This window comes from Leuciscus leuciscus (genome assembly GCF_965113295.1).
Source record: "Leuciscus leuciscus genome assembly, chromosome: 6".
Lineage (NCBI taxonomy): Eukaryota > Metazoa > Chordata > Actinopteri > Cypriniformes > Leuciscidae > Leuciscus > Leuciscus leuciscus.
This window is the reverse complement of record NC_138730.1, coordinates 24,904,700-24,919,507: the sequence shown is the minus strand read 5'-3', so window position 1 is coordinate 24,919,507 and position 14,808 is coordinate 24,904,700. Positions and strand designations below refer to the sequence as shown.

Genomic DNA, 14,808 nt, shown 5'->3' with positions numbered 1-14,808 from the left:
TCAGCCATATAACACAAGCAATAAACTGGATAAGTGCCTTCATCATGAAGCACTTTAATGTCATTGCGCAATTCATATTAATAGCATTTAGACAAGTCTGCAGGGGGGCAAAAAATCATAATTTCATTCTTTATTGATTATTATTAAAAATAATTGGGTACACATGCACTGAAAATCCCAAAAGGTGAAATACTATACAGTGTTCTACCATTGTCCTTCACACACCATATTGAGAATGACAGTAATACCTCCATTGCTTTTGTGACAGTTCATTCCTTACAGTTCAATGAGAAAAGCATGAAAAACAAATCGAAAAGACACACATTTCTTTTAAACTGGAAACACTTAAATATTCCACTAAAATGTAGCCAATCCCTCTTTGAAAGTCCTGCATACATGTGTTTGGTGTGAAAATACAGCATCTCTCCAGACTGAGCAGAATGGTGGAATGATAATAGACAACATAGCTCAGCTCAACACAGAAACATCACCACAGAGAAAAAATATGAGCATGGAGAGAACAAGATCTGATGTGTCAATCTCAAGACAAATCAGCTTATTTAATTATCTTTAAGAATTCATACAAATGAGAAAAAAAGAATATGCTTTCAATTTTCAAATTACTTCCAATGCATTCCAGAAAAAGGCCAACCACTTTGTGCACACATGAAAATAAATACTACTTCTCATATCACCATCACCAAAGTGAGAAAGAAAATGAGACAAGGACGTGTCTTAAAGAAAAATGGTCGAGGCTTTAGAGAATCATTAAAGGGCAGCATTTTTGACAGTCAAAGAAATTAAATCATTGCGTTCGGGCTTTGACTTGATTCTACTTAAGGTATCTGAGATGGCTTTACAAAAAAAGAATCACAATGATTACAGTAAGGTGGCATGCCATTGTAATGAGTTGTTAACCATTTAAAACATACACACAAAACTCACATACCACAAACACTCTTTTTAAGAATCCCACCAACCTGTCCAACAATAACAACCAAACAAAGACGCCAAGGCAGAAACCGAAATGCGGAAAAACAAAAATAGCCCCTGACTTGACAAAGTAGAACTCAGTACAATTTTTTTTTAACTACTCTCAAGTCATGCTAATGTCATCTTTTAGAGGACATTTTCAGAAATGAAATCCTTTGAGGGAAGTGTCTTACGACTGCAAACACAGAGAAGCCAACAACGAACATAAGACAAACCACCGCATCGAGTCCATAGAAAGGCCAACTGTGAACAATATGTATACTGTTTATATTATATATATATACACAACACCAATTTGATTATTTACTTCTTTTTTTTTTATCAAGTACTAAAGATGCCCCACCCACATTCATTGTTGTATTCACACTAAATACTTAAAAATAATAATAATAATAATAATAATAGATCAACAGTCATTTGCACATACACACATGTAAGAAAGTGACAAAAGAATCACTGACCATGTCTAAAATTAATCGGTTTTGAAACCACCTTAAAATGAACTGTTTGTTGGAAGCCAAGGAGAGAAATTAACTGGAATAATTAGAAAATTACGGTAAATGGGGTGGAGTGTAGAACCTCAGTACAAATAATAATTATAATAATAAAAGTTCAGAAAAAGGTATAAAAAAAATGTTTTTAAAAGAGAATAAAATACCAGTTGCATGTGAACACATTTTCTGCCTATATATACATGGAATCAGACATCAGTCTACAGAGACAAATGATATAAGCGAGTGTAATGGACTTAAATATTTACAGACACACAAATACAGGCCCACAAATTCTATTGCCAATATCACTTAGACTGCATTAATGTCACTTTTCTTTAGTTAGTTGCTGGTCAGCCCCAGGCTTCACTGGTCTTCACTTCATCAACAGTGCTTGCAAGGCCAGCAATGTATTGAAAGTCATTTTCTATACACATTACAGCAATTCAGTTCCATGTAGACTCCATTCTGACTTTGCATTTAGATTTATATATAGTTTATAGCTTCAGAAATGTAAAATTTAGTTCAAAATCTCTGATTGAATGGTAGAATATTGAACATTTTTAATGCCATCGATGAATTGATTTCACCCAAAACGTTAATGTTATTAATTTGCTGCCTTGCAAGCACTTGTATATCCTTCAAAATTTGTATAATCTAGTTCTGTAACACTATCCAAACAGCTGCCACTATACTTAGTAGATATGCATGTATGAAACTTGTAACATTACGCTCAATCCACAAAATTACATATACCCTTTTCTAATATAAAGCCAAATGCACAATTTAAATTGTTTTCTGAAAGAACAGCATATTAGGAAATGGATCAATTTGATGAAAAAACACTCAAATTCTACTTTTTTTTTTTGTGTAAAGCTCATTCTCTCATCTCTCTTGCACCTTGTTTTCATGGAGAGCCCATTCAGCAAAGTTAAATGAGCGCAAAATGACCAGCATATCTTAAGTCAAAAATCATTCATGCAGTCCGGCATTAGCCCATGCAAAACGATGGGAATGTATCCCGATAGTGAGAGAACAGCTGAAATGTGTAACTGTGAGGTGCAGTGCACAGGTGTAACAGTGAAGCATCATGTCCGAGTGACGTGGCTCCCATGTTTACTGGTTAAAGTGTAAAACCGTACAATGTCTATCGCTCCCAAATGACGGACCACATTGCAGATTGGTGTACTGAACAGCTGACTTTATAGGCGGTCCAACATGCACCCTTAAATGCTTTCGAAATGACAATCCTGCCCTAAAGCCTCCATTGAGGTACACAGCTGCATGCACACACAGTCAATTATTCATTTCACAGATGAGATCCACAGCTACTGTCTACCTACAGTTGTAAATTCAGTAGTACTATCGAAAGTAAGGCATTCTTCTTTTGACATCTACCAGTATTAGGAGTTGGTTCAGATTGTGCAAATGTTTTAAGCAACAAAGAAAACAAAACATAGATGAATACTGTAAACATCTGAGGTGCGCTCCTGTGAAGAACTTGGATGCAGTCCTACTCAACATTTGTTAATCCTATGTGGTGTCAGATTCCTTCTGTCTCTTTGGCAGTAGTGGTTTCTTTAGGCCAATGAAAGCATTTACAATGCACTGTTGTGCAAACAAGTCTGTTTTTTTTTCTTCTGGTTGCTGGTAATACTATGTTTTAACTTATACTCAGCTGAGCAAATCCCATGAGTTTAACGTCATCTGGAATTTCAGAGCTGTCCACTCCCGATGCCTAAATGGGAGAAAGATAAACACAGTGGCAAATATAAAACAACTCCGATGAGTAAAGCAAGCAGAACAGACCACAGCACCAAATTATAGAGTAGCTTACCAGCTTGAAAGTGACATTTTTGTTGGTTTGTGGATCATCAACGATTTTCTGCAAATTCGCAGCAACTAAAAAAATTTATTAAAAAAAATACAAAAGTTAAAAACACTTCTTATTTTCAACATTTGTATTTTTAGTGTCAAGCAGCAATTTTAACTCAAACTCACCAATAACTAAATCTCTTCCATCCACTAGTCCTGCAGACACAAGCTCTTGAGACACTCCATCAGCTGTGTCTGGATAGAGAGGAATTCAATTTGACACATTTCACTAGCTTTTTTTGATCAAGATTACAATTTGTCAATATATGTGAAATTAGAGATTAGGAGGAAGCAGATCAGTAAACGTCACAAACCTCTCCCCGGCATGAACTCAAATCTGATATCGTTTAGCTCTTTCTTTGTATTCCTGTTGCAAAACAAAATGCAAAAACTCAGGTTAACTAGTTAAAGAAGGCATTTTGATTTCATTTTAGAATTGTAAAGCACAAGTATTTTATTTACTATTGAAGTATTTATTCATATTTTGAACTCAGGGTTCCTACACATTGTCCATTTCAAAATTTCCAAACCTTTCAAAATTTTCAGACCATATTTAACATAAATGGCTTTTACAGTGAAGGGTGTGGATTTTGGAATAAATTGCTGCTTCAATAGATATGTAATGAGTGATTATAATTATGGTATTAAGCAATATTTTTCCTTAAATGAGTTGAATGACTTCAAGGCTTGTGAGATTTTACTTTGTTATAGAAGTTACCAGTGTGATTAGTGAAATTATCTTTTCATGTATTCTCTAATGTCTGTATTTGATATCTGCATGCAGTAACAGTGCTTGCTCATTTAGCCTCGCTTCCAGAAATGAAATATGGAAAGGTGTTTTGTTTTGTTAAGAAATGTCTTCAACATGCGTCAATACATTCATCTGTTTTTCTAGGGTACTCTGACAGCAATGAACACAGGGGTCACTGAAGTCTATAGTTTAAGGGACCATTTCTTTGTTAAAGCTTTACTATACTGCGTTATACTAAAGAGTCCTCTCCTTGAGAGAAAGAATGCATTATCTTGATGTTTTGAGACGACTCTACTGTTTATAGTTAGAGCCTGGCCAAATCCAACCTTGGAAAAGCTGTGTGTCGGTGTGTGTGTTAGTCTTTTTGGTTACAGGTTAAGGAACCACTGGCATTATTGGAGATTGACTGAGTTGTTGTTCGGGACAGGCTGGCGCCCAGCAACCCAAATCTGAGACCTGGAAGGTCACGACGTGCCTAACTTCAGGGTCCGAGTGTCAGCTGCCAAATCGATGGAGATATGCTTCAGTCTATCTGAATATGTGTGGAAAAGTACTATGTTTATCTATTTCTTAGCCAATGAGAATCATCTAACCTGAAGCAAGGACAAATCTTAGAGCTTGGTGTACGGTATAACTGCTGTGATCTTTGTAACTGTAAGTGGGGCGACCACAAACTCCTTGTGAGTCTTGAAGCTGACTTCTGCTGATGAAACTGCAAACTATCTTCAGTAAATCTTTTCTTTAATTTATTATAATTCTGACTCCGGGTCTTCATTCATCATATATTTGGTTCTGGGTCTTTGACTGTAAAACCCCTTACAACAGCATTATTTTCAGGATTATATTTGGTATATAAAACAGTCATCTCGAAATATTTTTTTTCCATTGGTTTTCTCAAAGTGATAAAATGTGCTTGTATGATACGAAACCTTAAATGCTTTGAAACCTCACCTCTGACACATCGGTTTGATACTGTAAATGTGATTTGATGTTGCATGATCACCAAACAGTAAAGTACAGTCTGATTCAGAAACCATTTGCTCCTTCATCAGTTGCTGGTTGGAGTAGCACAAGCACATTTGTTCAAATGAGACTCGCTTATTGTAAAGACAAATAGTTTTGCATAATGAAAATGTGTGCTTTGAATTCATTTAATTGTGTTGGACAATCACTAAACTTTGGACATGAAAACACTCTGCTTGTATGATACATTTATTTTTAGAAATACTTAATTTTATATTTTTAGAAAACTGAATAGGAGCATTAGTCTGGAAACACAAATATTTTTCCATACATCCAGACCTGGAAATTACTATTTTTATATTTTCCATTTTTTTTTTTTATCTTAAGTTTTAGTAATTTTTTTAGTACCAATTCAACTTTATTTCAGTTATTTGCCAAAGCAACATTTCTATGATTTGTTTAAAGTTCTTAAAGCTATAATTATTCATATAATATTTATTTTTTATATTATTTCAGTTTTATTTCAATTAACAAAAAATATTTGTGATAGTTTAACTTAACACTGCAAGGCACTTGCCTTAAACTCAGCACCAACGCTCTAAAAACCTTTCTATTTCTGAGTAATATTTTTATTGTCATTTAAAAAAACATTATAGCAATTATAGCAGTTTCATCCAAATATCTTACTATAAAGTTACTGGGATAACTGCTTGTATTTTTATATGATGTAAAAAGAATGAGTGTGCCAACACAACCCTGCGGAACAACTGTCCTCAAACGGTATGGTTACCTCTAACCTGCTGATCCATTGATAGTCATCATAGTCACTATAATGTTCAAATACCTTAATCTTAGGACCAGGCTGATGGGGATTTTGGCTGAGTCCTGCCCTGTCATAGTAGGTGCACCAACAGCCTGTAGGGATACAATTTCAGTATCTTAAAAAATTCGAACTAAATTATAAACCAAGAGCACTTGTTAGGTCAAGCTTACTGCTGATACTATTGTCACAGAAGGAACTTAATACAGTAGAGCTCACCTGGGAGCCTGAAGAGGACACTGATATTGTGGCAGTGTCATCTGCAACACGTAGCACTTCAGACTGTCCTGCAGCGACTGGCTGCAGGAAGCTTAATGGATCCGCTGGAAAGATCTTTGAAAGAAGCAGAAACAAGATTTTCATGAGAATGGTTCTGGAGTAATTCAGAAAGTAAGAAGCAGAAGTGAACTCTCACCTCTGCATTTTGCACAGCCTCCTCCTTTACTCTGGGTGACTAAGAAAAGACAATTCAAAGATTTAAAACATGCTTTATCCAAATCCACAGACTAGATTAAAACAGCCATTAGGTAATGGTGTAGCAGACAAGCATCTACCCGTAAAGCGGCCACTGCTGCCTTCCCTTCCTCACTCTCCATATCCAGCTCATCATCACTCCATTCCCACTCTCCATCCTCAGTCTTATGGAGCCGACCGCTGGAACCCGGAACCCTCCGCACCTATTCACACATAAATTCACATGCACAATCCTGCTTAAAGCACAACTTCTATTCTCAATTCATTATTTATACATCATATTCGGTCAGTAAATTTGTCACCCACCTTCCTTGATCTCTCTCCTATTGTTGGCGCCCTATCCAGCAATTTTTCATTCAAGTATTCGTTGTTCTGTGAAGGAATTGTGGGGGAAATTTGTTATAAATATAACCATTATTATTATTATTATTATAAATAATTTTAGATGCTTAATTTGCTAAAAACTGAACTCAAGGTCCACTATTGTAATAAAAGACATTTGAGACAATCCGCAGAGACAGCATCCTCTGTGGGTCGTAATGCAGCACTGCAGTGCCGTACAAGCCGCCCTGTTTACTGCCACTGAGCCGCTAGGAAAGAAAGTCTGCTGAGGCAGCACTGTATTTGTTACAATATGGCATGTATCCCGCGGGCAGGAAATGGCCTATAGAAACTCTAATCCTGAGTATTTGTTACAGTAAACCAGCCATGCTGGACCAGTGATTTGAGAACGTTCAGGCAACAATGACTGTAGCCAATCTAAATAATAACTGACACGCTGGAAGCAGCAATTACGCAAAATGGAATACACATTTGCGAACTTAGATTACCAGTATGGGAATGTAAAATGTAACTACTCTAGTCATTCTCTGTAAATTTGCAACTTTGGTATACAGTATCTTACCTTGGCTTTTGTGAAGAACTTGTGTTTTAAAAGTTCAGCAGCTGTAGGCCTGTTGAAGAAAGCTGAATTTTAATAATACGACCAAAAACTCAAGTTTTTCTGACCATAATCGAACACAGAATTTTTGAACTTTGGGAAATAAGGGCACTACCGTTTTTCTGGATCCTTCTGGAGGCACAAGGAGATCATCTTCCGAAAGGATTTACCATATTTTTTAACCATTTCTTTATCTGTAACTCCAGTCTCTAGACACGGAGGGTCATTCTGCAGAGTTAACATGAGAACCTAAACCAAAAAAGGTGGGAAAGAAATCAAGGCAGACCAAGACAAATCATTACTGTGGAAAAAGTATAGACAAAAACATTAAGCAACCATAGGCTGAATGACTTGAATGATTGATGCTATAGAGTAGTGCAGAGATGATGTTTTACTGTAGGCCACTGATAAGTTAGCATTACCCTGGTTTCCTGACAAAAATGTGTATCTTACAAGTTGTTCATCAAGCTAATCTTCACAAATTAATTTTGAAGCCTAAATACAATTGTCAGAACTAAAAAGCTAAAGTAGACTACAACATGACTAGCATGCCTTTAAAGTCATCACCACAAAGCTTACAACTCTTTCAAATTTTAAATCTACACGTTGGAAAGTTTGATATACAATAGTTTGTAAGATGAGTTAACACAAGACTATAAAAGTATAATAGTGAGTTTTCCTGCTCAGCGTGAGAACGCTTAACGTCCTTCAATAGTCCCATTTAGCCACTTGTTAGCAACCACATTTTTCAAGACATAAAAGCTTTAAAAAAACAGTGAGAGGATATTACTGATGTATTTTGTCATAAAATAAAACATGAAAATACTTCGAACCAACCTTATTTCAGGCATTTAAGCAAAAACTTGTTCAAAAAAACCACTGACTTCAGGATGATTGAACTGGAAGTCTAAAATGCCGACTCATTTCTGCAGCACTCTATTGGCAGGTTTCATAGCAGATTCTCCATCAACTGAACACACACACTTGCTGCTCACCTTCATTGGAGGATATTTGTGATATGGAGCAGCCCCGGTAGCCAACTCAATAGCTGTGATCCCGAAACTCCAGATATCAGCTTTGAAATCATAACCCCTAACCTGCGAGGGAGCAAACACATTTTAATTCTCTCATTACAAAGCCATTCAGTTTCCAAAATATATGAAAGGCAAAGTAGGAACAGCTGGGACAACACTAACCTGCTCCATCACCTCAGGGGCCATCCAGCATGGAGTTCCTACAAATGTCTTCCTCACTTTGTTTCTAGTCATGTCTCCACCAGTTGCTAAAAAGGCACTGACACCAAAGTCTTCACAGACAACAAAAAGACAACAAAACTATCAATCATCTGATCCAAGATCACTGAATTATGTTATTTCAGGCCAAGCACCACCTCTGATCAAATCTGAAAATCCACCTTTTTTCTGTTTGTTTAATGAAACAAATAAACCACTTTTTCCCTCCAAGTATAACATTCCACATAGAGTAAATAAACAATATGAAGGCAATCTAACAGCATATTCAAATAAGAATAATAAAATAAAAAAAAAATTATGTATTGAGAGTGAAACTCCACCTGCAATTTGAACAGAGCCGTCCTCTCCTAAAAGAATATTTCCAGCCTTCACATCTCTGTACAGAGAGAAATGTAGATCAGTGTGCTGCTTGATGACTCAACAAAATTAAGAATGGAAAGCACACGTAAACGTAATTATATAACCAAACCATGGCATATACATTTACCTGTGAATCTGACCATTTTTGTGCAGATAATCGAGACCTTCTAGCACCTCTTTTAGTATGGTGGCAATGCTGGACTCATCCATGACACCCGATCTGTGCTCCCCTTTAGAAATGATGTACTTAATAAAATCCAGAACTGAGCCTGAAAACAGACGCAAGTGGAAGGATACTGTATTATGCAGTACTTTATTTTTTTTAAAGACCAATTAATAACTTACTTTGTTCAAGACACTGCATTTAAACAATTAACTAACTCACCACCACTGAGCAACTTCATGACCAGCCAAAGCTCATCCTTGACCACAAAGGAGGTGTAATAAGACACAATATTTGGGTGATGGCACTGGCTCATTGCCTGGATCTCTTTCTAAAAAAATAAAAGGAGAAAAAAAAAAAAATGTTAGGAAGCAGAACTCTTTAAATCTATATATAATGGTAAGTATCTGCAAACAAAATGTCCCATTGCTCCCGACTGCTCAACTACAACCTCAACTTACTTCAAGGTCATTGATGAGTTTTATGCAACAGAACTTAAAGGAAAAAAAAAAGAACCCAGACATTGGGTAAATAGTCCCGTCTCATAGGACATTCAAACTCTGATCATTTAATCACAAACCAGAAAAGTCTTTCCTTCTGTCTGTGCCAGTTTAATCCTCCTCTGATTGACAGACATGTGGTAGCCTTGCAAATGACCCGGGTTACATCATGAGCGTGACCCTGAATCATTAACCGAGGTGAACAGAACAGACCCTGAAGCAGATGTACGTTGCATAATTTTTCTAAAACTGACAGTCATTTGTGCTTGCAGACAACAAAATTGTGTTAGTATTAGTATTTAGTATTTTTGTGGAATTATTTGTCTCAACCTATCCCATCTATTTTTGTTAAAAGATTATTTACATAATGCAAAGATTCTGTGTACTCGGGAATATTCATTTAAAAAATATAATATAGGATATACATTTTATATAAATATAAATATTTATAAGGGCTGTCACGATTCCTCGATTAAATTCGAGTACTCAATTTAAAAAATCCTCAATTGCAATTAGGGCTGCAACGATTCATCGAGTTACTCGATTTACTCGATTACAAAAATTCCTCGAGGCAAAAACTCTGCCTCGAAGCCTCGTTAAAATCCTATGATGCGCACTATACGCGCAGGGATCTGATTTCACACGGACCGTTGTTCAGTGTTCAGGAAGCACACCATAGCGCGTGATACATTTTGAATTTAGTTGGCGCGATGGCGGAGAGTAAAGATGTCCATAAACGGCAGAGAATGTCTAAAGTTTGGGATCGCTTCCTTCCAGCGTCGCTGAAACAAGGTAACGATTCTGTCCCTCGCATTTTTTTTGACCCAGCGCCAATATTTCCGCCCGTGCCTAAGCCTATACATTGATGTTCACTGATTTTAATCCCATACTGTATTTGTAGTGATGATGTCGTGATGCGGTTTGACTAGATATGATGTTTAGCTTTGATGTTTTTAAGTAGTAAACGTATTCACATTCAATTGCAAGAGAGTATAGCCTAAAAAAAGAACCGCTTCACACACACACACACACACCCTCGTCTCTCACACGCGCCAGTCAGACCAATTGCGGCAATGCATATGCTTAAACTTTTGTGTAGCCACGCAACAATAATTTCAGCATGCATTCACTGTATACACCGGGACGTGATGGAGGAACAACAAATATTGTATTGCAGTCTTTGCGAGACCTTGTTTGTAGTCTATGTCACGTCTGCCAAATAGTTACAGACAACAACAAAAAATGAAACTCCCCAGCCTCCAATCCACTCGTAGCCTACTTTAGGGGAAGATATAATCAGCTACCAAAGTAATTGAGCATAGAACATTTTCAATTAACAAAAATATATAATACTACAAAACGTGATAATATACTTAAACTAGCCTAAGTGAAAAACAAAATGCTGTTCTTTTTCTATTTAACAAAATGCATATTTGCAATAAAACATTCCCCTTTTCAAAGCTACACTTATTTTTTTTTATTATAAATTGTATTCATTGTGTGCCTGTTGGGCTTGATTATTTTATATTCATTTCATTTATTTTTGTTCTCCAGTGGGTAATTTGCCGAAGTTGCAATCCTTTTTTTGTAATGTTGTATTAAGAAGACAAAACTAAGGCCAAATGGCCTTTACTATTTAAGTTTGTATTGATAGTTTTACATGTTATACATGTTTTACAGTAAGTTGACTTAACTGTCTTGTTATATAATTGTTGGCACTGGCACTTATAAACACTATGGGTCAAGATTGCAATAAATAGGCTTAGTTTTGGAGCCAAATGTTGGAGTTGGAATAAATACCTCATTTTCGTTATGCATTATTTGTTCTGGTTGTTTAAAAACACACAAATTTTTTTTATCCGATTACTCGATTAATCGATCGATTAAGTGCAAGATTAATCGATTACAAAAATAATCGATAGCTGCAGCCCTAATTGCAATTTACCCGTGTCGAGTAACCAGCAAAATACTGGAAGTGGCGCATTCTACGGACAAGAATCCATGAATCACCTTATCAGACAGTTTTCTATGGCTGCACGATGTATTAAAACCATTTAAAAACCATAGCATAGTGCTATTGTGAATTCACAAAAGCATATAGTATATGCCCCACGGGTTTAATATGCGCTTTATTTACATGTGTGTATATTGCGTGCCTCTCAGAGAGGCTCTGTTCACTGTAAATGCTGCTCCACATGAACTGATAACATTTACATGTGTGAAGTGTCTCAAACTCCATCTCTGCATATGCTGTGAGTTTGAGTTGCTTATAACGTTTGTCTGGGAACATAATGTGCGGCATTTGTGAGGTAAATAATTTATAAACCTACTCCAAAACAACAGAATACATCATTATGTTTCTAAATATGCAAACTGTTCATTGCGATTTCAAAATAAAAGTTAAACCCTTGCTCTGAGTTTGCATGTTTTGATGTCCACATATTCTTTTTCAAGAAATTACAGTGGGCTGTAGCATTTCTATCATAAAGTGGCCAAATATATATTTGTACACATACACGTACAGTATATTTTTATCTGATAACTTGAAAACCTAACATGCTGTAATAGTGGGAAAGATTGATTTTAGTCCAATGCAAATTATGCTTCTAAAGTGAGCGAGACAACTAAACTACCATCCATAAATAACCAGTTTAAACTGAGACTTCATCCTAATCAAACACTGTTTGTCTTATTTTATGAGCAGTAAGCAGACATTACCAGGAGCTCATCCATGCTGGTCTGGCATTTCTCAAGATTGATGCGTTTAATGGCCACCTTCTCCTTCCTGGGTTTGCAATATGCCGCCTGGACCACAGCTGTTGCTCCACTCCCTATATAACAGCAAAAAGATAGCAAATAGTGATATAACCAAAAGACTTAAACAATGCATATAAAATAACATTAACGAAATGTTAAAGATGACAGATGGTCATAGTCTCCTCACTCCATAAATGAAATTAGCTATTGAAACCTTTTTATTAACCAATATAATGGGGTGTTTATTAAATTGTGCCCCTGATGCCAATTCAAACAGATGATGTAAAAAATGAACTGGTGTTGATGTCTTCATTTCAGAATATTCTAAACTTCTATTTAAACAATTCATTTTCATATGTCTTTATCCTTCTGCTTAATGACAACTTCCTCTGCTAAAGGGGGCCTGAAAACGTCCCAGGACAAGAAAAACAGCTCTTGTTATGTGATCAGAAGTTAACTAACGCTAGTTAAAGTGTTCCCATAATACGTAAAACTTTCATTTAGAAAACATGAACGTTATATGAATCAGTTTGCCACCAAACTAGCCAGCAAGCAAGTTGTCAATTGTAACGCTTCTTTAACCACCAAGCACCCCATATGTCATATCATATAACACGTTGAAATCCTCGAATTAATCAGTAAATCAGCCATTGTCCGCAAGCATTACAATCCGCTGGCATGTCGGGTGGCTAGCTAGCATGGCTAACGTTAACACAGACGGAACATCTTCCAGGCGCGATGACTCAATTACTGATGGAGATCTGAAATAACACATAGCTGCTACCATCCGGGCCCAAGAGATCTTAACACACGTCTTACTCTCCTTTATTCTACCATTCATGTGATCTAGATGCTGATGTGTGATGGGTTAGCTCACCGATCACCTCCTGTAGCTCATAGTCATCCTTGTCGATAGACCAAGGTTGAGAGTTCGGGTCCTCGGACATGACTGCAGTCAGATCCCGTCAGCCGCTCGCGACACTGTACGGCTGAAAGCGATAGAAAACGGACGATTAGGAATTTATACTCGATGTACTTATGTTGATCTTGCCGACCGCTCTCAGTCTCTGCAGCCAAACTTTACCAACAGAGACGGTGGTGACCCCGCCTTAGGCGGAAAAAGCTCTTCCTCGTGTCAAAATCTTGGAGGCGACCAAAATTATGCCACGTTACGCCACCTAACGGTCATGACGCAGAGTCACCGCGGAGAACAGAAAATGACTTGTTCTACTGTTGAATTTTACATGAAATACATTAAGCTTTCTTGTATGTAACAATTTTTTACTTTACTGCACTGTAAACATTTTCGTCATTTTAATAGGAAAATAATGATACAGAAAAAAGAAAAAAGAAATATAACGTTATATTTTTTTATATTTTTTCTTTTATATATATATATATATATATATATATATATATATAGTAGCCTATACTTTGTTAGTTTTTCTTACTATACTTTAATATTAGAATTAAAAGAAACAAATAGCCTTATAATTACATATAAAATAGGTTTACATTATATTTAACAATTAAGGCAATATGCAATATATATTTTTAATTTCTAAAAAGTATGAATCGGCTTATTTATTGGGGAAAACGTCCTCCCAACAAACTCTGCGTGAATCATCATATTTGATTAGTTTATATTTATTATTAAGTTCACTTGTTCTATTTTTGTTTTGAGTTACAATTTATGTTACTTTGTAATGTATTATTTGTTTATGCATGCATGCATGTGCGTTACGGTTAGCCTAACGAGCAGTGAACATGGTTTGAAGCCACTTTGAAGCGCAGCTACACTGCCACCTACTGGACTTATATACATTAAAATATTTTTCTGTTTATTTCTATTGATGAATGAACAAATTAATAAATTAATAAATTATCAACTTCCTGGGGGAACTATCTGAGATTTTAAATGCTCCACTGAAGAGTATAAGACATTATTTGTTAATTTATTTTTATTTATTAATGTTATTATTATTATTCTATCTGCACCATATATTATTTAATGCATTTATATATTTTTTGTTTTATATTTTGTTATATACAGTACTGTGCAAAAGTCTTGATTTGATCTCACCATCATTGAGTCCGTCTGTGATTACATGAAGAAACAGAAAAAACTGAGACAAACTAAATCCAGAAGAACTGCGGGAACGTCTCCAAGATGCTTGAAGAAACCTTCCTGCAAAGCTACAGTACTGTGAAAAGTACTGGCACTTGTGTTAAAATGCTGTAAAGTGAGAATGCTTTCTAAATAAAATCATAAATTGAATATTAACATGCCTAAGACTTTTGCACGGTACTGTATATAATACAGTAATATATAATGCTTGTAAACCCATTCGTTTTTCTCCTCTAATAATATTTAGTGACGGTTTGGCCAGCAGGGGTCTTGTACTTGTGCATAGCTGCTGGAAAACCACCCATGTGTCACAGTCAATATGTAATATATGAAATATTTA

The 14,808-nt window shown here is 36.0% G+C and overlaps 1 protein-coding gene across 1 annotated transcript; it reads right to left on the bottom strand.

Annotated features, from left to right (window-relative positions):
• Positions 1–115: 115 nt before the first annotated feature.
• Positions 116–13,475, bottom strand: oxsr1a (oxidative stress responsive kinase 1a). Its single transcript, XM_082171877.1, has 18 exons — positions 13,218–13,475; positions 12,302–12,414; positions 9,306–9,414; positions 9,048–9,189; positions 8,881–8,936; positions 8,504–8,613; positions 8,303–8,404; positions 7,423–7,556; positions 7,272–7,320; positions 6,674–6,739; positions 6,448–6,570; positions 6,309–6,347; positions 6,113–6,226; positions 5,918–5,988; positions 3,674–3,726; positions 3,486–3,554; positions 3,322–3,386; positions 116–3,222 (listed from the first exon to the last, which is right to left on the bottom strand). The coding sequence occupies exons 1-18, from the start codon at positions 13,285–13,287 to the stop codon at positions 3,148–3,150; spliced, it is 1,560 nt and encodes a 519-aa protein (XP_082028003.1). The 5' UTR covers positions 13,288–13,475; the 3' UTR covers positions 116–3,147.
• Between the last annotated feature and the right edge of the window lie 1,333 nt (positions 13,476–14,808).